Below are 22,619 nucleotides of genomic sequence, written 5' to 3' on the forward strand. Positions count from 1 at the left end.
TTGCTGACAATGAGTTTACTGAGGTGGAGAGGTAAAGAGTTGCCTAAAGTCGAGCAGTTGGAGTTGTTGAAACTCAAAAGATGGCAGAGGAAGCTGAGAGACCAGTGGTTAAAAATAGAAGATGACTGGGAAAAGAATCCCCACCGGAGTTTTGTTTTGGTTCAGTGTGTAGCGTCGCCAACTTCATTACAACGAGTACCACCACCAACACCATCACCGTCGTCTCGTCGAGCTCCACCGTCGCTGGGACTGTTGTACCCGAATCCAGCAGCCATGTTATCTGCTCGACTGTCGAATAAGCTGTCTACAATGATACCACAGTCGTCAGCAGCACATCAAACTCCAGCAGTTGCTTCAGCAGCTCTTAGTAGGGCAGCTAGTGGAATGTTGAAACTGACACGAAGTCGTGCGTCAAGTACGTCGAATAGGAGATCAGTGCTCATGCCACCAGCCAGTGCTGGAACTGCTATTGATCCTGGAACTGCCGGGTTTAATACTGGAATTGGAACATCTGGGACAACTGGAATTGGTACTGGCGGGGTAAATGGACCGCACAGCTCGAGTGCTAATATCAGAGCACCCAATACAGCCCTCGCATCCAAAATGTCATCCCCAGGAAAAGTCGCTAACCTGTCACCAGCTTCGGTACCAGTCCCAAAATCAGCCAGCAGCACAGCTACCGGCCATTTGGGCAGCCAGTCGGGTTCTCTTGGTAGCGACGCAATTGAAACATACTTCCAGCTGAAACAAGCATCTGACCGCAACAACAGCGAAATGCCAGCCAGTGCATTGATCTATGATACAGTCCCTAGTGGACCAGCATCAGCAGTAGTTCAATCAGCCACAGCAATGAATTTGAGATCACTATCGGGACACAAATCTCAAGTAAAACCGGGTTCAGGCGGTGAAGCAGTTGCAAGAGGAGAACCAGCCAAATCGCCGTCGTGGTTCTCGGCACGATCATCGCCAGCTTCATCGTCAAAGAACACTTCGGCACCAGAGTCGCTCTCCAAACACATTTCCAAGCAGCAGCAGCAACCACAACCGAGTCCGGACTCCTATATCCAACACCATAACAACCAAAAAGTGCACCAGGGACGGCTACCACCACCTCCTGTTCCACCTCATACTCCACCACCTGTTCCACCACATGCTTCACGATATGTTCCATCACATACCCCACCACATGCTCCACCGCATGTTCCACACGGTCCACCACCTCCACCCATTCCCTGGTCGAATTCCACTCCTCAGGCAATCACAGCCGACAGCACTCTAGCACGAACACGGTCACGAGTCAGTGTAGCCAGTGCCTCAAAAACACGACTGTCAGGAATTCGTCATCATTACCGCGGAGAATCCAAAACCAGTAGTAACACCAGTCCCAGCAGCACCGTCAACAGTCCAGGCAAAACGAGAAAACAAGCCAAATCCAGAAGTTTAGGAGGGTCACCAGGATCACCGGGGACGCGCTAGCTGCTCTTCAATTGCCAGCATGCGGATTTTAAACGATTTGGCTATCTCGCCAATCTGTCTAATCTTCATGAGTTCGAGCTCCAGATCATCGCATTCAGTCAGCACACTCTTCAGCTGTGCCATCTGGTCGTCGGCAATTGCAATCTCATTGCGAACCAAATGTTGGTGATTGGATGCCACACTCTTTCGAGCCGTTTCAGACATCTCATTAATACGATTACCCACTGCTGATACCAGTTCCGCGAAGTCACCGGCAAACTTAGAGATGCCAAATATATCCTCTTCGTGCTCCTCATGCTCTTCATGCTCGTCATCTCCTTCTTCTTCTGGCACATTCCCCTGATTCTGACCATTATAAGCATCAGACAATACTCCCAACGATCCCAACGACCCCCCACTTGGGCCAGCTTCGCCATCTCGACCCCGACTACTACTGCTCTCACCATAATCGACAGGTCCGTCGCTACCACTGCGACGAAGCTGCTCTTCACCAGCTCGCTGTAACCGCACTGCCTCATCGAGACTCACTATCTCCGGAGACGACGACCAGCCGCCGCCATCGCCAGCCCTCGCACTCTCACGAACACCAGCCATGTCCCGTCAAAACCAATCTCCACTTGTCAAACCTGTTCGGTCTGTTCAAACTCTCTCACTATATATTTACATCTACTATATACATTTAGCCACATCAGGCAACCAACCCTGACCACCACATCGAGACCCGGGCTCAGGGGGTGGGGTGGGGGTATGCCTCCGGCGGCTGGGGCTCCGCCCCAGACCCCGCAGCTCCTCTCGCTGCGCTCGAGTCGGGCGTCGGGAGGGCCACTAGCGTGGAGGAGGGTGACAGGGGTCTGTGTTTTCGGTGCTCGGAGCCGTTGCAGGTCTCCAAGATCACGGACTGGTCTGCCAGCAGGGACGCCAGTTCCGCTTCATTTGGCCTGTAACGCAGCCAGAAAAACCTGGAACCGGATCGGTAGACCCAATTGAGTGTCCAGAGCACGGAATCACCAAAAAAAGATCAGAATTACCACACCCGGCAACACCACAACTCCCCCGTCACAACATACCGCCGCACACCCTGCGGCACACCACAAATCCCCCTTCCCCCCATCCAAAACCAGCCCAGGCAATCCACTAACCCCCCCAAAAGCCACACACACACCACTCCAGCACAGCCGGGAACCCCAAGCCCGACTCGAGCGCAGCGAGAGGAGCCGCGGGGTCTGGGGCGCAGCCCCAGCCGCCGGAGGCAGACCCCTGCCCCCGTCGGGGAGGAGGCGCGGCACGGGATGCATGAGGGTGGCAGCGATAGCGGCAGCGGATGTTAGATAGGGAACAAGAGACAGTGGAGAACATCGCCAACGTTGGTACCAGGTTTTGACGCTCTCGGGCAATTGGGATTCGTACAAGCATAGAAAACACACCTCGCAGCAGTCACAAACAAACACATTTGAAAACGGCAGCAACAGAAATGACGACCAACCGCTATTTCGACTCGGAACCGACTGCTCGCGGTGCCGGGTCGTCGTACACAGACCGGTTTCGCACCGACGATGCTCTTGAACCAGCTCTCGTTTTGGGCTCGTCAGGCACTTCGAGCCCGTCTTCGTCGTTCGCCCGTCCTACTCCGACAACCACGGCTCGGTTAATATCCATGATTGGTAGGTAATGTTCCGGGAAGGGGGGTTGTGCCTCCGGCGGCTGGGGCTCCGCCCCAGACCCCGTTGCTCCTGCTTCGCAGGAGTTTCAGGGGGGATGTGGTTGGTTTTGGAGGTCCAGATTTTGCTGGGGACGCTCGAGAAACCGACTCGAGCGAAGCGAGAGGAGCCACGGGCTCTGGGGCAGAGCCCCAGCCGCCGGAGGCAGTTCGACACCGGAGAAGTGAACCCTCTAACAGGACACAGACAGAGCATGCCGGCCGTCGCTTCATGAGCCTGACTTGGCATTGAATTTGGAGATTGCCGACCTGATTAATCAGAAGAAAGGAACCGCGCCAAGAGAAGCAGCGGTCGAAATTGTGAAGTTGGTTAACAGTCGCACGCCGCAGGTATCGATTCTAGCGATGGCGGTTTTGGACATTTGTGTCAAGAACTGTGGGTATCCGTTTCATTTACAGATTTCTCGTAAAGAGTTTTTGAACGAGTTGGTGAGACGGTTTCCTGAGAAACCGCCAGTGGCGTATTCCAAGACTCAATTGTTGATTCTCGAATCGATTGAAGAGTGGAGACAGACCATCTGCCGGACCAGCAGATATAAAGACGATTTGGGCTATATTCGTGATATGCATCGGTTACTCACATACAAAGGTTATATTTTCCCCGAGATCAATCGAGACGATGCGGCAGTTCTCAATCCTTCTGATAGTCTGCGGTCGGCTCAAGAACTCGAACAAGAGGAGAAAGAAGCGCAGTCTGCCAAGTTGCAAGAACTCATTCGACGAGGTACTCCTGCTGATTTACAGGAAGCTAACAGACTCATGTCGGTCATGGCCGGGTTCAGAGAGAATAAAACCGATTATAGAGCCAAGGCTGCGAAAGATCTTGATAAACTACGTCGAAAAGCTGAGATTCTAGAAGAAATGCTCGATCATCATCAGGCAGAAAATACTATTCCTGACGATGGCGACGATGTATTCTCGGATCTCATTAGTGCTTTAAAGACGGCTCGACCTAAGATCCAGAAAATGATTGATCAAGAAGGTGAAGAAGACGAAGAGGCCGTTACTAAATTACTTGGTTTGAACGATTATATCCAGTCGTTGATTGAAAAGTACGATTTCTTGAAGAATGGCGATTTCACCAATGCTGGTCAAGTAGCGGTGAATCCTATTCCTGGCACTGAAGAAGGCAGACGTAAACGTAATGTCAATAACAAGGCTGCTCTTATAGAGTCGTTAATTGATATTGATGGCGATGATAACGATGCTGGAATCGGGTCTTCAAGCAGTACTGGTGCTACTGGTGGCACTTCACAACAACAAAATACTGGAAGTGCCAGTGAAGACTTGCTGGGTGCTTTTGACAATCTGTCATTTGGCGGCAGTGGAGCTAATACTGCTACTGGATCTGGTGCTGGAAGTGGTGGATTTGGCAATGGGTTTGGCCAAGGTGGTAATATCTCACTTGGCATTTCGACACCTTCTCCACCACCATCAACTATATCGGGATCGCAATTATCGATTCCCACGGCACCATCTCTTATTGGCGATTTTGGTACAAACAGCGTTTATAGTGGTATGTCGACACCAAGTTTGACGACCGGAACTGCCACTATTGCCTCGACTTTACTTACTGCATCGGCTGGAAATGCCACGCCCAAGACCCATTCACGAACCTCGTCCTTGTTGGACGATTCTGACTGGACGAATTTCGAGTCCGGTTCGTCGAGCCACGCTGCTGGCGCCTCGGCGTACCCCAAATCCGATGTTGCCGTGCTCGATTCGACTGCTCTATCTATCCATTTCGACGTAGTCCGCCAATCTGGTACTGAAGTTTCTATTAAAGCTATATTCTCCAACAAATCAGCCACTCAGCCCATCTCGAACCTGAACTTCCAACTGGCAGCTCCCAAATCGCAACTCCTGCGAATGGAGCCCCAATCCGGCAGCAACCTGCCACCCTTGAGCCAAGCCGGAGTCGTCCAAAACGTTCGTCTCACCCTCTCACAACCCAGCGAGCCCGGCTCCGCCAAGCTCAAACTCAAGTGGAAAGTCTTTTTTGTCCTCGGCCCCGACAGCAAAGAGCTCTCCGGCACCATTGACAACATCAATGTCTAACCCTGGCTATATAACCTCGCTGCCGAAATATAACAGTGGAATACTGGCACCTGCCTCCGGCGGCTGGGGCTCCGCCCCAGACCCCGTAGCTCCTGCTTCGCAGGAGATCCGTGAAGCTTCTTCTGGGGGTTGTGCCCCAGACCCCGTGGCTCCTGCTTCGCAGGAGATGGCGGGGACCGTGAAGTGAGGGAGTGAACAGACGGTTCTTCACAGGGTACCGCGGACCGTTTCGTCGGCGAAACCGACTCGAGCGAAGCGAGAGGAGCCACGGGGTCTGGGGCAGAGCCCCAGCCGCCGGAGGCAGAACCGGTCCCCGGTACATGAACCGTGTTGCCGGAGGTAGATCTGGTCGTTAAATAGTGATGTATTAGTATTCTACATGGTTCGTTAGACATAAATAAGAAGAGTTTGGGGGTGGATGGATGAGGGGTTATTTTGGCGGGGCAGGGTTTGTTGGTGGTTGGTGACGGGCCGCTTGTTGCTGTTGTTGCATCTGCTGTCGCATGACTTGGGCCATGATTTGTTGTTGTTGAGCTGCTGTGACTTGTGGTGAAGTGTGACTGGTTGGCGAAGCTCGTTGTTGGGCTTGTGCGTGAGCATGAGCTTGAGCTTGGGCATGAGCGTGTGCCTGAGCAGCTCGAGCTCTGGCTTGTGCTTGTTGAGCCTGAACTTGAGCTTGGGCTTGGGCTTGTGCCTGTTGTTTGGCGTACAGAGCAGCTTGAACTTGCTGGGGTCCAGGAACCATTCGAGCATTGGCAGTCATGGTCGGTGAAGGTCCACCAGGAACAGAAGTGGCCGCGACGAGGGTTGGCGAAGGAACACTTCCAGGATGTGTCACCACAGTTGGAGAAGGAACTCCAGCAGGTCGGACATTGGCCATAGTTGGAGACGCTATGGTCGGTGATTGAATACCATTTGCACCAGCAACACCGGCCACTCGACCTTGAGCTTGAACTGGACCCTGACGAAGTCCTTGTTGAGCAGCAGCAGCTGCTGCTAATCGCTGGGTTTGTTGCTGTTGCTGCTGTTGCTGTTGTTGGACTAACCGCTGTTGTTGCTGTAATTGCTGCTGTTGTTGCTGTTGTTGCTGCTGCTGCTGTTGTTGGAGCTGTTTCTGTTGTAGCAGGTACCGTTGGATTTGAGCATGTGCCAGTTTAGTCACTTGCTCTGGAGTCATGTTAGGATGTTGAGCAGCTAATGAGTTGACGAGGTTTGTAATATGTTGTTGACTTAATAATGGAGTCACTTGTCCAGCAGGAGCTACACCAGCTACAGATGCTGCAGGCGAGGTACCAGCAGCAGGAGCTCCAGTTCCACCAGCTACTGATGTCTGTGGCATTACTGGACTTCCAGCTGCTGGCGAAGTGCCTGCTACAACTGGTGTAGGGGGCGTAGCACTTCCAGCAGTCCTTGCAACACCAGCACCTGCTGTTCCATTAGCAGCAGCGGCAGCAGCCGCTGCTGCTTGTTGCTGTTGTCGCAACATTTGACGGTGTCTTTCCAATTGATACATGTGCTGGAGCTGTTCAGCAGACATTCTTGGCACTTGTTGACCATTGACTCCATTAGCTCCATTAGCAGCTGCTGGAATTCCTTTAACTGGCATTGGTGGTCGTGGTTGTTGGCCTCCTGCTGCTACAAGAGGCACTGATGGAGCACCAACTCCTGTAGCTATAGGTTGTGGTACAGGGCCTCCAGTAACTGCAACTCGTGAAGCTGCTACTGAATTTGGTCCATTCTGACCAGCATGTCTGGCGGTAGCACCACCTGCTGCCGCTGCTGCTGCTGCAACTGCTGAAGTAGCACCTCCAGACGCCAATTGAGAATTGCGTTGCTGTTGTTGGGCATATGCTTCGGCAATAGCCTTGTCTCGTTCATGTTTCATTCGTGACAGTTCTAATGGTGAAGCTACATTCATTTTATTGCCATCATTCATTTGAAGTTTGCGTTGCACAGAGTTATTTGGTTTCGGTGCGTTCTCTCTTTTCCGCATATTCTTTCGAATAGCATCCAACATACTAGCCCATCGAAGTCTTTTATGTCCACGTTGAATCGATTCGTTAGCAACTCCTAAAGGCGAGATTCTTCGCTTGGTCAGGGTCTGAGCTTTGATGGATGCATCCATCCAGATCTGCGCCTGTTGAGCATACTGTCCTTTCAGCTCGGTCAGTGGAAACGATGGGTTTAATTGGTGCCATCGCTCAAAACACTGCCATGGGGTACGTCTTTCAATATTAGAAATGTAGCCATAGGTTGTGACTGGTTGCATATGCATCGACACAATGTTCCAATTATACATGAAATCTTTGACCAACTTCAACAGCTTGTTATCGTCCTGCGGTAACCAAAGTGTTGGAGTTCGGTATTCCAGATATTTGAGGTTTGGTGGTTGAGGTGCCTTGATAACGTATCGTCGGTGACTGTCATGACTGAATATAGGTCTTCTTTTAGTCTCCTCTGGTTCAGATGGCTCTTTGATCTTGGGTGATTCATCGCTAATAGTATCCAACACCACCCGTTGCCAACCACGACCGAGATCGGGGGCAGAAAGAAACCGTGTGACTGAAGTCAGCGACAAACTATCAAACTCGTTGATATATGGAGCAGTGATATTGAATGTTGGCAGTTGTGGCAGCATATTAAATATTTCTTTGGATGCAGAGTTGAGTGAATCAAATGACATGTACACTTTAAATGGGCTTTGGTGAAGTTGTGGTTTTTCTTCGTCGACACTCTCTTCGTTCTTGTTTTTAATGGGCACGAGCGAATCCAGCCATTTCCCAGACTCAGCAGAATCTGAACTTAGAAGTTCTGGGTTGATAGAATCTTGTTTCTCCACCTTGACCAGCGCTTTACTTTCTTCTTTACTATCAGCATCGCCGTCCTTGGCATTAGCTTCAGCTTCAGCATCAGCACCAACAATGACATCACCATCATTGTTCGACTGCTCGGCCACCGCAACTTCATTTTCTTCAACTGCATCAGGAATATCCAGTTTCATCGACTCATCCCCATCAGCATCAACTTCCTGATCCTGATCCTTCTCTTCCGGCTCTGTCTTCAAATGCACTATTGGTTTGAACTTGACGCACGTAGCATCCTTTCCAAACTTCCAATAGTCCCTAACAGCACAAGCAATTTCATAGCACACGGCAATTTTCAGTTTGCGCTCTTCTTTATATGCGATTTGCATCCATCTCATCTCGTCGAGCAGATTATCCCAGTGAGTCTTCGGCCGATACGGCCCTTTAAACTTCATATGCTGGCGTAAACTCCATTTTTCAGCCCGTTTCAACTCTTCGATTCGTGCATGTACAACTGCCAACTTCCCTTCTAAAAGTGCCAATTGATACCCATCTGTAGTCAGGGTCTTGTTGGCTGATGGTAGTAGTTTCGAGAGAGGAAGTGTCTGGGTTGTATAATACAACTCTGCCAATGGACGTCGACTCTGAGGTGGCTCAGGCAATCGATCTGGCACCACGAAAACCATGACTTCTGGTGGAGGAGTTGGTCCAGTTACAGGCGGAGTCGAGCTGTCACCAGCCTCTGAACTCGGTGGGCTGTATGTAACATATGTGATATTCTTTTGATTGGCACCATTTGGCGGTGGAGTGGATCTCTGACTCCTTCGAATTGCAGTCATACTCTGTCTTGGCAGAGGAGGTTGTTTAGAAGGTGCGGATAGCGTACCGGTTGCCATCGAAGCACCTGCACCAGCAATTCCCTTGGAATCGGCCTCACCACTGTTAGAACCTGTTGAGGCTCCATTTCCACTTAAAACACTCGCGGTTTCAGCAGCTGTTGTGGCATCAGAAGCAGAAATCGAACCTCCTGGACCACTACCAGCCACACTTCTAACCGTCGTAGTACTAGCAGTAGCAGTAGTAGTCTGAGGATTGATTGAAGGAGGAGCTGATTTCACACCACCTGAAGCCAATGCCGGTAAAGAAGCCGACACAGAGCTCATACTTCGCGAACCAACCGCAGCTGGACCCGAACTTGGTCCATTTAAAGCCCGCAACTGCTGCTGTTGCTGTTGGAGATTGAGCTGCTGCTGATACTGCTGCTGAGTGATGGACAGCGGCGGTTCTGTACGCGCTCGTTTAGGTCCATTTCCCAAATAATCGTCTGCCGGACTCGGAAGCGTGACATCGTTAAACACAACACCGTTTTCCATATCGTTCTGGGCCAAAAACCCTATGACATTCTCATGTTCACTCCTGATCTCATCCCGCGAGATAGGACGCACCGGATATCGCGACAAATAATAAAACTCCGTGAGCTTACGCTTCCGATCCCGAACAACATCGCTGCACTGCTGCCGTCGTTTCTCGATGGCCTGAGCGCGTAGCGTCTCCATTCTTCTCACCTACGGGCCTGTGTTCCTGTTAGATTTGGGGGTCCTGTGCTGCCTCCGGCGGCTGGGGCTGCGCCCCAGACCCCGTGGCTCCTCTCGCTACGCTCGAGTCGAACGTCCACGGTCCCAGCAACTCCTGCGAAGCAGGAGCAACGGGGTCTGGGGCGGAGCCCCAGCCGCCGGAGGCAAAACCTCCGTCTTCACGTACCTTTCCGCTGAAACAACACAGATGTCAACACAGCACACCAGGGAGAGGGGTCTGTCGTGGGGTTGGTTCTTGTGCCACCAGGCAGCTGTGTCACTTGTACAGGGCGACTCGTCCAGTCCCGTTTTGTTTCTGTTGAAAGAGGTCGCGTGGGTCCACCGGGGGCTGTTGGGTCGGTCGTGCTCGTTGATTAGGCAGGGTCCATTATCAAATTCACAAAATCGCTGAAAATTACGTCCCGGGCAAGGGTCCCGTCCGATAAGCGAATGCGTGGAGATGGCGGTCTGAGGCAGGGTCTGGCTGGGAAGTTCAATTCGGGGAGCTAGGGCTCGGAAATTTGGGTATAAAGGGGACTTGTGGAGGCGACTGGAAGACAGAATTTGCTATAGAGTTGTTAGTGTTTTTGCTGGTGCTGTCGCTGGTCGAAAAAAGTCAGGTGAGAGCTCAGGTAGGGCCACTTGCACTAGTCACTTTATTCTTCTGAAAACTGGAGCAATTGAGCCAGAGAAGAGTCTGGAAATTCATACCACGAAGAGGAGCTTGTATCCGCTTGAAAAAGATGGAGAAGAGGGAAATTGGATGAGAGACAGTCCTGGATATTTCGGTCACGACCGGCTCCCCATAGGTCCGTTAGGTGAATATGTTGTCGCATTATGCAGGTTTAAGGTTGGTTAATCATTATACAGATAATTCAAAAAGAGGAAGTATTAAAACCCCCTGATCCCGACTATTACTAAAGCTTGAGTTTATGCCGGGGTATATATATCAGACAGACCGCTGTGTGGACAACTAAAATTTAAGTGTGCTTCTGTCAGGAATTATTTTGATTACCTAAAAGTTTTTTTATTTATTTCATTTTATTTCTTTTGGTCATATTTCAACTGTGTTCTCGGCTGTTTTTTTGTCGTTTATGTCGGCTCACCAGAATAATATTCAATTTTGCAAACGTGCCAGCGGGTCCGAAATATCAGAAGTTTTCCAGTGACAAACTATAGAATAGAGCACGCCCTGAAAAATTAAAATTGGAAAAGGTGAATCGCTAACATGGACGATGAGGAGCTGCAGCAGAGATGCGATGTGACTTTAGATGATGACAGTCTGCTGGAAGAAGACAAGATTGAACAGATTGAACAGATAGTCGACGAGTTTTATGGCACTAAGAACTGGTCTACAAGTGACAAAGAGCGGTTGGTACTCGATATTTTATGGACTCATCGAAACAAACGTACTCAGAATATCAAAGCCAAGTCGGCCTCGACGGCTAGTGTCGCGAATAGTCGACGAGTAACTGCCAAAGTTGTTCAAACCACTATCTCCAAGCCACTAATAAACCCACCACCTTCGGATCCCTCGAAATTAGAGCCTCGAAAACCTATCGACCTGGGAAATGGGTTTCATAATGCTGGTACCAGATCCTCACCATCTCCCCAGACTACCGCCGTGAGTCATGGAGAGGGAGGTGCCAATGGTGCTAATGGCGGTGCTAATGGAAATAGTAACGCTAATGCTAGTGTTAATGGTGAGAAGTCGGATATTTCTCAGCAGGGAGCCATGTCTCCCTTTGATATTCTACGAAGTATTCTTGGAGAAGAAAACACTGACGAGCAAATCCATCACGCTTTGCAAAAGTCAGAGTTTGATATTCAGGCCACTTTGAGTTTACTGATGTCGAAATCTGGTGATGAGTCCACAGACGATTCTGACATTACTTCCTCTACACCAGCTTCTTCTGCTGGTGGTCAAAGTACTGGCACCGATGTTGATTCTGCCGTGGTAAAGATGGTCCCAGAAAGAACTACAAGTTCTTCTCCTCAAACCTCTGGTGTTTCAGTTTATCCTAGAACAGATTCTACTTTCACACCTGCCAAGCCAGTAGTCCACTCCAATAACCCATTTATCTCGTCTATTCCACATGTTGTAGAGATAACTACTCCTGGTCAGGAGAAGGTCATGTGCAAGTACTTTCTGCAGTTTGGAGAGTGTCTTCGGGCTGACTGTAAATACAGCCACGATCTGTCGTCGAGAATCTGTAGATTTTGGCTAAGAGGAGAGTGTCTTGCCGGTGACAATTGTGTGTTCCTTCACGAGGTTCCTCAAGAACTCCTCGACAAATGGTCATTATCCGACGGCCCCAATAGCCAAACAGGTCTATCAGCAGCAGCTGTTGCTCCACAGAAAGTGACCTTAACTGAAGATGAATTTCCAGCATTAGGGGCACTTGGAGGAACATCGAAAAAGAAACAAACATCAGCGCCAGCACCAACACCCGCTATTACAGCTCCCAAACCAAGTCCATGGGGTGGCGGACAGTTTCAATTCAAACCACCTACAGCATTCACACCCAGCCGTCAGCTAGAAAACAACGAGTTTGTGCCAAGAATCGGGTCTGAACCTGTGAGTTCGTCACCCTCACCAGGTCCCAATATCCCAGTCAGCACACCACCCAAGCCTTCGACAGGTTCTCTACCCAAAGTAATCAAACCCCTTAACAAACTTAATCGGTCTGTTGTGGCTATTAACATGCCACGGTCAATTCCCTGGGTCGTTCCCGAAACGAACCCTGGTTATGAAGAGTACTTATCGTACCGACTGGCCGCCTTGAGACAGGGCGAAATGAGGAACAAGTACCTACAATTAGCAGCCGACAGATGGAATAAAAACGATGCTGCTGGTGCCAGTGCACTAAGTAAAAAGGGCCAGAAACACAACTCCGAGATGATAGATTCGTACATGATGGCATCAGACCTTTTATACGAACTCCGCCACGAGTCTCCCAACAGCGAGATCTTTATCGACCTCCACGGAATGGATCTTGACGAGTCCGTTGACAGACTGCACGAAGTGCTCTGCGAGATCGAAGAGTCGGAAAAAGACCAGCCACGGCCCGTCTACGCCATCTGCGGAGCAGGTCACCACCTGTCACACTCTAAAAAGGCTGTCGACGACAAACTGTCCAAACACGTCAAAGAGTTCCTCGACACCAAGGGCTACGAGTGGAAAGACTTCAAAACGACCGAAAAACGGTTCGGCAAAATCATCGGCATCGACCCGTGGTCGCACATATAACCCGAAAAGAATAATTAAACACGGTGGCCACACTGCCTCCGGCGGCTGGGGCTCCGCCCCAGACCCCGCTGCTCCTCTCGCTGCGCTCGAGTCGTTCCGTCCACGGTCCCAGCCATCTCCTGCGAAGCAGGAGCCACGGGGTCTGGGGCGGAGCCCCAGCCGCCGGAGGCACAACTCCTAGTTCGCGAATCTGTTTATTCTCTGGTATATTCCATATAAGTGTCGTGCATGCTGTGGGGGCCTTCTTCGAGGTGCGAGTGGTAGAGCGGGAGGAATCCCACTTTTTTGTACATGTGGAGACCCATCTCGGTGGCTGATAGGGAGAATTTCTGTGGCCCATAGGTGGTGTATTTTTTGTCTTTTGAGATGAAGGGAGTGGGTTCCGAGGGGACGGTGGCCATACATTCTCGCATGAGAGCCTGGCCAATGCCTCGGCCCCAGTAGTCAGGGTGGATGGCAAAGTTCATGATGTGTACTGTTTTGTCTCTGGGATACAGCTCGTGGGTCAACTGTTTGTAATCGTAAGTAGCGAGCTTGTCGTCTCGGTCAGGGTCTGCTGGAAACACTTTCTCAGCGGCCTCGGCTTGTTTGGCGTCCAGCAGTCGATACCGCTTATTCTGAAGTGGATGTATTCCGTATCGTAGAATCAAGTACCAGCTGTAACAATTGAATCTAATTTTATGCCAGAACTTTGTTAAAGTCCACTTCAGCCAGCCTAGTCCATGAAGAGAGTCGGGCCGTAGCTCACGGACAAGACCCTGGGCCATGTGTTTGGGATATACGCAGTCCCAGAAACCAATGAGCTTTTGAGCGTTTCCGTTGCTATCCTTCGAATACAAACCGAATCCCGTGTAACCATCCATCCCTGTGTGGTTCAATGAGATGCGGTACATGAAATAGTGGATAACGGTGTTGTAAGCATGCTGTCTCTGTATCCTCAATTTCAGTCTTTTCAACGCATCATGGGGCTCTGCCTTGAATATCGAGGCCTCGTCTGTTTTGTATTGGAAACTGTCTCCCAGAATATACTCGAACTGAGGAGTGTCAGCAAAAGCTGCTAGATCCAGTTCATAGATCTCAGCGGCGTCTCTTAAACTGAAAGTGTTCGGGTCAAACCGTTTGAGCACAAACTCGCTTTCTGGTCCAAAAAAGTCAGTCATTTTCTCAACAATGAACCTCTCTAACAAGCGGAATAAAAATTTAACTTCGCAGACGAGATTATTGTGGCGTTTATATACCTCGAAATGTAAACAATGTATGAGTGACTAACCGTGATGCCGTACCTAAACATGAGTTCCGATGCGTCGATCTCTTCTTAGCCACCGAGCCTAGCTTATCCAGCCAGTAGCCATTCCATCTCCGATTTCAAATTATAAAATATGAACTCAAAAAAAATAACCACAACAACCACACTCCCAAAAAGCCTGACTTCCAGAGCTCATTTCCGAAAAATTCTCGTTCTGAATTCAGCTAGTCGGTTCCCCCTGACAGCACCCCCTGAAATTTCCCAGTGCATACAGCGCCGATCGCCCAAATGTCACAATCTTAACTCCGACACCTGCTTCACGACGCATGTCTCCGGCGGCCGGGCTCCGCCCGGACCTGGATGTTTTCTGCAATATCCCGGCCTATCGCACCATCCGACAACTCTGTTACGATTTCCTCCTCAAAAGGTTTTCAAAATACCACGACCAGCACCGCCAACAGTCGAGCCTTCTGCCCAGGGTCTCTGCTCTCAAAAAGACTACCGATAAACCTATCAGACGGGACTATTTTCCCCCAGCGAGAACTAAAACCGACCCCGGAACGACCCCGGAACGACCCCGGAACGACCCCGGAACGACCCCTCATCCCCCAGAGCTCGCGAAGCGAGCACAACCAGGTCCGGGCGGAGCCCGGCCGCCGGAGGCACGACCCCCAGTACGCGGACCCCGGCCGGGTCCGCAGACGAGTCAGTTAACGTAGATAAATAACTAGGCTACTTGGTACTTGGCAGCGACCTTGTCGAAGAGGTCGGACTTTTCCTTGAGCGCCACGAGCGACGGGTGGTCGCGCTGGACCTGTTCCAGCTTGCTTTCGTAGTCGGTGTAGTCTTTTCCGTTGAGAATGGCCGAGGCAATGGCATTAGCAAGCACCTCGGGGTTCTCAGGCTCTAACTGAAGAGCCTCGGAAATCAGCTCCTCGCCTTCTGGGTACCGGCCAAGCTCGATTTGTGCCACACCCTGTCCTAACAAAGACCGGGCCGACGCCACTCCACCGGTAGCAAGCTCTTCATAGATATAAAAAGCCGACTGGGCCTTTTCAGGACCTAATCGGAGATTCGTCCATGCCTCGCTGACATTAAACACGACATTATCTTGAGCCCATTTGCGGGCCTCGTTGACCAATTTAGCGGCCGAATCAGGCCTGTTCTGGATCAAATGGATCTGAATGATCAAAGAAACACACTCCAAACTGCCCTGATGCTGTCCTAGCAATTGTAAAGCTTCAGGATACTTCTTTTCGGCCACCAGCACTAGTCCACCGATATATTGGACAGTGGCATTCTCGGAATTCGACTGGATCAGTTTCTCTACAGCAGCCAATCCCGTCTTAATACCGGCCTGGTACTCGGCATATGCCTTGACCACTGCCAGATCTGGCTCAGTCGACCCATTTAATTGGCTGATGACATCTCTGCCCTTGCCTAACTGGATATTGGCCCGTGCAACCAACACTTGGGCCCGCAGCTTGGCAGGGTCCTTAAACCCGGAAATATCCAGCGAGATCACCTGCTGGTAATCGCCCGTATAAAACGCCCGCTCAATGGTAAACAATTCTACTCCGTTAGTTCTTTTTTTCTCTCTCTCTCTGTCTTCACTGGGTCTATTGACTGGGGTGGTGGGGGGATTGCCTCCGGCGGCTGGGGCTCCGCCCCAGACCCCGCTGCTCCTCTCGCTTCGCTCGAGTCGGGCGTGGGGGTCCAGTGTTTGCGGTTTCATTTCAGGGTTCACAAGATATAAAGAGACATCTGAACCAATATCCTGATTCGCGAACAACAACCAATCTCACGTCGTGAATAGACTACGACAGTGTCCCTTCTCTAATAGCATGTCGACTCGTCTCAGCTGCTTCCCAAGGTCACTTCGTAACTTCAGAACCAACAAACAAAAGTCTAGCAAAATGAACTGTCCAATACAAAAACCAAAAAACTGCCTCAAAACAGTTGTTCTTTGACCCAACTCAACCAATAGTCACGAAGTCGCTGCCTGATCACTACCACTCAATTCATCCCAATATTTCTTCGAATCCGCCAGGTACCAGCAAAAGTCCAGCAAAAAAAATCCCCATACAATAAAAACCAAAAAAATAAAAAGCTAGAAAAAACTGCTGTCCTTGAGCCAACCCTCTCACCAGCCACGAAGTCACTGCCTGATCTCTTGACCACCCAATTCATCCCACTACCCCGTCGTAGTCCGCCAGAAATCAATAAAAGTCCAGAAAACAAACCCCCCAATACAAAAACCAGAAAAAACTGCTTCAAAACCGCTGTTCTTAACTCAACTCTCCCGCCAGTCGCGAAATCACGGTCTGATCTCAACCACCCAATTCACCCCAGTCTCTCTTCGCAATCTTCAAAACAAACCCGAGTCAAAACTCAGAAAACCATCTGCTACATACCTCCAGAGTCCGAGAATGGATCCATTTTATATTTTCTATGAACTTAAATGTGAGCACTGGTGTATTTACGAATCCTCTCGTGCCAGTGTCGGTCAGTCGGTCTGCCAGTTGACGCCAACTCACTCGTTCACCGCGCGCTTCACACATACACTCCGTTTACCGCATATTTCACCCATATCCTTCTAACTCGCCAACCCCCGTCACCGGTCGGGGTATGCCTCCGGCGGCTACCGGAGCGCGGGTGAATCTGCGATCTGAAATTGTGAAAATAATCAACTCCACCCAGTTCACCGTTGCAACAACAAACACAGGATGTCATCCGTCGAATCTCTGACCAAAGCCTTTGAACAGTCGCTGTCGCTGAAAGACAAGCCCGAGGTATGACTGCACCCACTTCCACGCTCATGGGGTGGCCTCACTGCCTCCGGCGGCTGGGGCTCCGCCCCAGACCCTGGTTGCTCCTCTCGCTACGCTCGAGTCGGGCGTCGACTGTGACGAGAAAAAGGAAAACTCCTGCGAAGCAGGAGCAACCAGGGTCTGGGGCGGAGCCCCAGCCGCCGGAGGCACATCCACCCCCACCTCCAGAACTAACCGTGACCAGGCCAATGCCGCTCTTGTGAAGCTGGCACCCGCTGATTTGACCGAGATTCAGTCTGCTGAGCTTAATCAGTGGTTGACTGTTTCGGGCAGATTTCCTGAGGGAATTGAACAGTTGAACGAGACTTTGAAGACTAGAACTTATATTTTGGAGACTCATGAGGCCACAGTGGCAGATGCGGTTGTTTTGTCGCGAATCGCCGGCACCGTTAAGTCGTGGTCGAATGATGAGGTCAAGCTGAATAGACACATTGTCCGTTGGTTGGATCTGGTTCAGAATGTCATTGGTATCAAGGATGAAGATAAGGTCACTGTCAACAAGGATCTTGAAGCTCCTCGTGAAATCAAGGTCAAACCCAAGAAGGACGACAAGGCCGGTGACAAGGCTGGTGACAAGGCTTCTAAGAAGGATAAGAAGGCCAAGAAGGGCGCTGAAGGTGCTGTTCCTGCTGCTGAAGGTGCTGCTGCTGCTGCCTCTGCCGCTGGTGCTACCACTGCTGGTGCCGTTGCTAGTGCTGAAGGTGAAGCCAAGGGCGATGCTGCTGGCGCTGGCGACGATAAGAAGAAGCAGGGTGTGAAGAAGGAGAAGAAGAAGAAGCCCCAGCCCGTCAAGGAAGAGCTTGTGATTTCTCCTGGACTCATTGACCTTCGTGTCGGATACATTGAGAAGGCTATTAAGCACCCCGACGCTGATTCTCTCTACGTTTCGACCATTCAAATGGGCGATGCCGACGGTCCTCGTACCGTGTGCAGTGGTCTTGTCAAGTATTTCCCCTTGGAAGCCATGCAAGGAAGATATGTGGTAGTTGTGGCCAATCTCAAGCCTGTTAACATGAGAGGAATCAAGTCGTCGGCCATGGTTTTGTGTGCATCCAACGACGATACCGTCGAGTTTGTCAACCCACCCGAGGGATCCAAACCCGGCGACAAAATCTTCTTCGAGACCTATGACTTGACTCCCGAACCCGTTCTTAACCCTAAAAAGAAGATCTGGGAGACCGTTCAGCCGGGTTTCTCCACCAATGCCGCACTGGAAGTGACCTACCGCAAGGACGAGTCCGAGCCCGAACGCAAGCTCGTCAACAAAGCCGGCCTCCTTTGCAAAGTCAACAGCCTCGTGTCTGCTGTTGTTAGATAAATTCCCTGTACATACACGTGCGAATTCCACCGACAGGGTCACTGCCTCCGGCGGCTGGGGCTCCGCCCCAGACCCCGTAGCTCCTGCTTCGCAGGAGATCTCTGTCACCGTCGACGGAACCGACTCGAGTGGAGCGAGAGGAGCCGCTGGGTCTGGGCGCAGCCCATGGCGCCGGAGGCACAATCCGACCCGGGACCACTGCCTCCGGCGGCTGGGGCTCCGCCCCAGACCCCGTAGCTCCTGCTTCGCAGGAGATCTTTGTCACCGTCGACGGAACCGACTCGAGCGGAGCGAGAGGAGCCGCGGGGTCTGGGGCGCAGCCCCAGCTGCCGGAGGCACATTCCCAATCTCGGACCCCGGTTGATGTATAGACCCGGGTTCAGGGGCCGGTGGTTAATATGCCCCGCATCCAGCAGATGGAGTGCAGCAGATCATCGCATCGTGCGCCCCGCAGGACCAGGCCCGGACATACTTCTCCACTCACTCGACTGCGGACCCCGTGATTACTAACACGAGCAATTGATTGCCCTTGCATGTGAACCAGGGCCCTTGTTGCTGTCCGACGGATGGTCGATACTACCCTAACGGTGGCTGGCTGTTTATTTTTTTATTCTTTTATTTTTTTTGCTTGTTACCGGTATATCTCCGCCCCTCTTCCCCCTCCCCCACCGCCCCTCCTGACCCCATAATCCGAGATCAGCCGTCTCTCACGCTAACCTTAACTTTATATCTGCGCTAGCTCCACTCCGGCTATATCCAGGACCGGGGGGCCTGAGGCGCAGCCCCAGCCGCCGGAGGCCCCCCGGCTCCTCTCGCTCCGCTCGAGTCGTCTCCATCTCCAGACTCCGGTCGTAGCAATCTCCTGCGAAGCAGGAGCAACCCGGGTCTGGGGCGGAGCCCCAGCCGCCGGAGGCAGGCCCCCCTGCCCCCGCGCGGGCCCCCACAAACGCATTTGTCCCGCTGCGCATGGACCTGCGTGACACCTGCATGGACTGTCGCTCTTAGATGGTTTAGTGCTGCGACCAAGACACAGCTGCAAGGCACGAGGTGCGGGTAAAATCCCGTGTCTGGGGGAACGGGGCATGCCTTCGGCGGGTGGGGCGGAGCCCCAGACCCGGGGTTGCTCCTCTCGCTGCGCTCGAGTCGGCTGTCTTGGTCCCAGGCCCTGCGTCCCGAGTCTCCTGCGAAGCAGGAGCAACCAGGGTCTGGGGCGGAGCCCCAGCCGCCGGAGGCACACACTCCCAACCCCCAAAAACCGGACCGATGGTAGTGGTGAGACCCCCATGTGTGGGTGGGTGACGGTCGTGATCTTCACCATGATCACGGAAATTATGTCACGATATGCAACTGATCGATGCTGGGACTGACGGGATTGCCACGGGCTAAATGTCGAGCCGTTTGGCTCGGTGATCTAAAGTCAAATCTCTGGTGATCAAGGTTTCCGGCTAAATAGACCCAGATATATCCGTGTCGGTCGGAGATTCGTGTATCTCAGATGTTATTATTGTTCATGATCTTCTCATTCTTATAAGTATATAAATATATCCCCGGATTCTGGTAAGTCAGATTCTGGTTTGTCTTGTCTATAATTGTCTGCAATTGTCTTGTTAATTCTTCAGTATCTTGAAATTACGCAGGATGAAGTCACTTACCCAGCTGTCAGCCGCCATTGGCTTGGTGGGCTCGGCTCTGGCTCAGAACCAGGGCAATAATTATGTCAACTTCTCGAGCGAGGCTAACCCACAATTGACCTCGTATACGCTAGAGCATCTCAACTACTCTTTCCCAGACTGTACTAGGGAACCTCTTAAGAGTAACTTGGTTTGTGACACTTCGGCTCACTATCTTGATAGAGCTAGAGCCTTGGTTAATGAGTTTACTCTTCAGGAACTGATCAACAATACCGATAACACTGCTCCTGGTGTCCCAAGATTAGGCATTCCTAATTATCAATGGTGGTCTGAGGCTTTACATGGTATCGCTTCTAGTCCTGGTATGCAATATGCTGAGAGTGGTGAATATAGCCATTCCACTTCATTCCCTCAACCTATTTTAATGGGTGCTGCTTTCGACGACGATCTTATTAAACGGGTCGCTACTGTCGTTTCTACCGAGGGAAGAGCTTTCAATAACAAGGGATTATATGGTTTAGACGTGTGGTCTCCTAATATCAATCCTTTCAAAGATCCTCGTTGGGGTCGTGGTCAAGAGACTCCTGGTGAAGACCCATTCCACATTTCCGGTTATGTGTACAACCTTATCCAGGGTCTTCAAGGAGGTCTTAATCCTGATCAATTGAAACTGGTCGCTACTTGTAAACACTTTGCTGGTTATGATTTGGAGAGTTGGGAAGAACACTCGAGATTGGGTTTTGACGCGATTATTTCTGAACGTGATCTTGTTGAGTATTATTTACCTGCTTTCCAATCTTGTGTTCGAGATGCTAAAGCTGCTAGTGTCATGTGTTCGTACAATGCTGTCAATGGAGTTCCTTCTTGTGCTAATGATTTCTTCCTGTCCAGTATTTTGCGTAAGGAGTGGGGTTTTGACGAGTATAATGGTTATGTCACCTCGGACTGTGATGCTGTATACAATGTGTGGAACCCTCATAACTACTCTGACACTGAATTTGGCGCTGCTGCCGCCTCGATTAATGCTGGTTGTGACTTGAACTGTGGTCAGACTTATTCTGATACTTTACCTCAAGCATTTGCTCAAAACTTGGTTACCAGAGATACCATTGAAGATTCGGTTGTAAGACTCTATGCCAACCTTGTTCGTCTTGGATTCTTTGATCCTGCCAATACTCAACCTTACAGACAACTCGGATGGACCGATGTCAGCACCAACTCTTCTAATCAATTGGCATATCAAGCTGCTGTTGAGGGTATTGCTCTTCTTAAGAACGACGGTACTCTTCCCTTGAACTCGCAAATCAAGAAGTTGGCTCTTATCGGACCTTGGGCTAACGCTACTACTCAAATGCAAGGAAACTACGAGGGTGTAGCTCCATTCCTGATTTCGCCTCTTCAAGCTGCTCAAAACGCTGGATTCCAAGTTCAATACAACATTGGTACTCTGATCAACTCCACTTCCACTGCCAACTTCTCTCAAGCACTTCAAATTGCCAAGGATGCTGATGCTGTTATCTATGTCGGCGGTATTGACAACACTATTGAAGCCGAGGCTCAAGACAGAGTCAACATTACCTGGCCCGGTAACCAATTGGATCTTATTTCCCAGCTGTCTGGTTTGAGCAAGCCCTTGATTGTCCTTCAAATGGGCGGTGGTCAAATCGACTCTTCGTCTCTTAAGAACAACTCAAATGTCAATGGTCTTCTTTGGGGTGGATACCCTGGCCAAAGCGGTGGTCAGGCCATTCTTGATATCCTTACTGGAGTTGTTGCACCTGCTGGTCGTCTTCCCACCACTCAATACCCTGCTGACTACATCAACCAAGTTCCCATGACCAACATGTCTCTTCGTGCCGGTGACAACAATGTCGGCAGAACATACATGTGGTACACTGGCGAGCCTGTCTACGAGTTCGGTACTGGTTTGCATTACACTACCTTCGACGCTTCTTGGGTCAACAACAACACTGCCACCTTCAACATCCAAGACCTGATCCAGAACGCCCACCCCGGTGTTGACTATGTCGACCAAATCAACTTCGCTACTTTCACTGCCGGTATCACCAACACCGGCAAAGTCGCATCTGACTACGTCGCTCTGTTGTTCGCCAGTGGTGACGCCGGTCCTGCTCCTCAGCCCAAGAAGAGACTTGTGTCGTACTCGCGAGCCCACGACATCGCACCTGGCCAGACCGCCCAAGTGAAACTCCCCCTCACTCTTGGCGCCATCAGCCGGGTCGACGAAAACGGTAACAGAGTCCTGTACCCCGGCACATACAACCTCGCATTGGACACCACCGGGCTCATCACCACCACTGTCACCCTGACCGGCAACGCCCAAATCATCACCGCCTGGCCCACTCTCGGGGACAGCGACTTTGTCAAGGGCCAACTTCTCACCCAATTGTAGTCAGTTTCCTGTAATAATAAATGACTTTTACGTGACCCGCTCTGCCTCCGGCGGCTGGGGCTCCGCCCCAGACCCTGGTTGCTCCTCTCGCTTCGCTCGAGTCGTTTCCGCGGCTGTCCCAGCAAACCCCCAATGGTTATATGCCATCAGTCGACTCCAGTAGCACTGGGACGTCGCAAAAACGACTCGAGCGAAGCGAGAGGCGCCACGGGGTCTGGGGCAGAGCCCCAGCCGCCGGAGGCAGTCCGAGTAGAGAAGTTACTGGGATCGTCGCGGAACCGACTTGAGCGCAGCGAGAGGA

At 51.2% G+C, this 22,619-nt stretch overlaps 7 protein-coding genes across 7 annotated transcripts; 4 read left to right on the forward strand and 3 right to left on the reverse strand.

Moving 5' to 3' along the window:
* Nucleotides 1-1,458: 1,458 nt before the first annotated feature.
* On the reverse strand, nt 1,459-2,070 carry AWJ20_916 (uncharacterized protein; the record flags this gene model as incomplete). Its single annotated transcript, XM_018882887.1, has 1 exon — nt 1,459-2,070. The coding sequence occupies one exon, from the start codon at nt 2,068-2,070 to the stop codon at nt 1,459-1,461; it is 612 nt and encodes a 203-aa protein (XP_018735131.1).
* A 1,468-nt stretch (nt 2,071-3,538) lies between these two features.
* GGA2 (Gga2p) lies at nt 3,539-5,251 on the forward strand (the record flags this gene model as incomplete). The annotated part of the gene is made up of 1 exon (XM_018882888.1): nt 3,539-5,251. The coding sequence occupies one exon, from the start codon at nt 3,539-3,541 to the stop codon at nt 5,249-5,251; it is 1,713 nt and encodes a 570-aa protein (XP_018735132.1).
* Nucleotides 5,252-5,681: 430 nt separating this feature from the next.
* On the reverse strand, nt 5,682-9,611 carry EAF1 (Eaf1p; the record flags this gene model as incomplete). The annotated part of the gene is made up of 1 exon (XM_018882889.1): nt 5,682-9,611. One exon carries the CDS (start codon nt 9,609-9,611, stop codon nt 5,682-5,684), a length of 3,930 nt encoding a protein of 1,309 aa, XP_018735133.1.
* A 1,246-nt stretch (nt 9,612-10,857) lies between these two features.
* Nucleotides 10,858-12,879, forward strand: AWJ20_919 (uncharacterized protein; the record flags this gene model as incomplete). The annotated part of the gene is made up of 1 exon (XM_018882890.1): nt 10,858-12,879. One exon carries the CDS (start codon nt 10,858-10,860, stop codon nt 12,877-12,879), a length of 2,022 nt encoding a protein of 673 aa, XP_018735134.1.
* Nucleotides 12,880-14,852: 1,973 nt separating this feature from the next.
* On the reverse strand, nt 14,853-15,860 carry AWJ20_920 (uncharacterized protein; the record flags this gene model as incomplete). Its single annotated transcript, XM_018882892.1, has 1 exon — nt 14,853-15,860. The coding sequence occupies one exon, from the start codon at nt 15,858-15,860 to the stop codon at nt 14,853-14,855; it is 1,008 nt and encodes a 335-aa protein (XP_018735135.1).
* A 991-nt stretch (nt 15,861-16,851) lies between these two features.
* ARC1 (Arc1p) lies at nt 16,852-18,274 on the forward strand (the record flags this gene model as incomplete). Its single annotated transcript, XM_018882893.1, has 2 exons — nt 16,852-16,917; nt 16,988-18,274. The coding sequence occupies 2 exons, from the start codon at nt 16,852-16,854 to the stop codon at nt 18,272-18,274; spliced, it is 1,353 nt and encodes a 450-aa protein (XP_018735136.1).
* A 1,638-nt stretch (nt 18,275-19,912) lies between these two features.
* AWJ20_922 (uncharacterized protein) lies at nt 19,913-22,318 on the forward strand (the record flags this gene model as incomplete). Its single annotated transcript, XM_018882894.1, has 1 exon — nt 19,913-22,318. One exon carries the CDS (start codon nt 19,913-19,915, stop codon nt 22,316-22,318), a length of 2,406 nt encoding a protein of 801 aa, XP_018735137.1.
* Between the last annotated feature and the right edge of the window lie 301 nt (nt 22,319-22,619).

Source organism: Sugiyamaella lignohabitans, chromosome A (assembly GCF_001640025.1).
Source record: "Sugiyamaella lignohabitans strain CBS 10342 chromosome A, complete sequence".
Classification (NCBI taxonomy): domain Eukaryota; kingdom Fungi; phylum Ascomycota; class Dipodascomycetes; order Dipodascales; family Trichomonascaceae; genus Sugiyamaella; species Sugiyamaella lignohabitans.